At 36.1% G+C, this 1,577-nt stretch overlaps 1 protein-coding gene across 1 annotated transcript in view; it reads right to left on the bottom strand.

Moving 5' to 3' along the window:
* Window positions 1–1,577, bottom strand: part of LOC106521456 (ethanolamine-phosphate cytidylyltransferase) — a 24,274-nt gene that overhangs the window by 9,815 nt on the left and 12,882 nt on the right. Inside the window, exon 10 of the mRNA XM_014014020.1 lies at window positions 855–920. Within this exon, the coding sequence (XP_013869474.1) occupies window positions 855–920 (66 nt within the window). The remainder of the gene's footprint in view (window positions 1–854; window positions 921–1,577) is intronic.

Raw genomic sequence — 1,577 nt, 5'->3', positions numbered from 1 at the left:
GAAATATATTTATGTTTGTGGTTGTAATGTGACAAAATATGGAAAAGTTCAAGGGGTATGAATACTTTTGCAAACCACTGTAAAAGCAGCAGGTACCTAATCTCATCACATTCTTAGATTGGTTAGTAACAGGGAAGAGCATTTGTAGCAAAAATATTTCAAATTTAATGGAAAATATTGGACTTGCTTTGATCATTGAAAGCTTATTTCATCCTTTGCTCACAAAGGAACAGTGAGCACAACCAGTGCCAGCACAACAACAAACCTTGAAAGCAGAGAAACTTAATCAGAGCTCATCTAAGCTTCTGCTTTATCATTCAGGACTGATGGTTGTTTCATGGTTTTACTTAAAAAAAAAGATTTGGGACCTGCAGTGAATCAAAGTCCTGCAGCTAAAAACAAAAACCCTCAAATGAAACAGAAGGTTTGTGTCCAGAGACGTGTGCAGCTCTAACTCTGCTGGCCGAGGGTCTTTATGTTTCTTTGTTCTCATCAGTCCAACAGATCAATGCAGAGGGGAACCATGAATCTGACAGTAAAGCTTAGCCCACCTGTGAGAATAGTCTCACTTTATAATCCTTTTATAAAAAGGCAAAAAAAGAACTGGGACCTTCTAAGATAGGTGTCTGTTTTCTGTGGGCAGTGGACCAAAGATTTGTTTTAAAAAGACCCACCTGAATGGACAAGTAACACTGCCCTATTATCTGAGCATGGACAGAGCAATTTAAATATCTTTATCATTAAAATGAACAATCATGAACCATCTGGTACCAGTACCATCACTAAATATTGTTGTGAATGTCTCTGTCCACACTCAGATTGTGACTGTTTGTCTCAGTAGCTTTTAAACTCACAGCATAGGGGTCTGACCCATCCTTGTCTGGGAACACTTCAGTCTTGCCGTGGCACACCAAATCCACCTGAACAGTAAAACACAACAGGTTAAAATCAAACAGCCCACAAGTAAAGGAAAATAAAACCATTCATTATTATTCAACAGGTTTTCTGCTTGTTTGACTCTGATCTTTGTTAACTTCATTATTCAGTTACACATAACTCATCGTAATGAGGTGGCAGTAGGCGAATGCTAAAACATAGCAACAAAAGGAAACAACACTGCTGCACAATGACCTAATTAAGCAGAAAAATCAAGTGCACATTTAGAAATAAGGCCACGACAGTGAACAGCTGTTCTGTGCAATCATTTCTTGACAGGTCTTCACTAACTTTTTTTCTTTCCTTTTGGCTTTGTTCACATAATTCGACACTGATTATTTTCATGAAATAAACACTTAAAATACTGGTAACACTTTCTTTCACAACAACTATTATGTTCTTTAAATTTAATTAAATGTAACATTGAAATACTGAAACCTCAGTACTTTTAAATATAGAACTTGTGCTTAAGCAAAACAAGGAAAATGTTTAGGCTTTCTCAGAAATAAATCATGTTCTTTTTTAGCCACTTCCTTGATTTTTCTTACAGTTCTTCATGTTTAGACTGCAGCGCTACACTTAAAGGGATCCCTGATTAGTTGTAACATTAGACTTTATTTGATAAACATATATTTAAACTG

This window comes from Austrofundulus limnaeus, unplaced genomic scaffold (genome assembly GCF_001266775.1).
Source record: "Austrofundulus limnaeus strain Quisiro unplaced genomic scaffold, Austrofundulus_limnaeus-1.0 Scaffold109, whole genome shotgun sequence".
Lineage (NCBI taxonomy): Eukaryota > Metazoa > Chordata > Actinopteri > Cyprinodontiformes > Rivulidae > Austrofundulus > Austrofundulus limnaeus.
The sequence above is the reverse complement of the archived record's forward strand: the minus strand, read 5'-3'. Positions and strand labels throughout refer to the sequence as shown.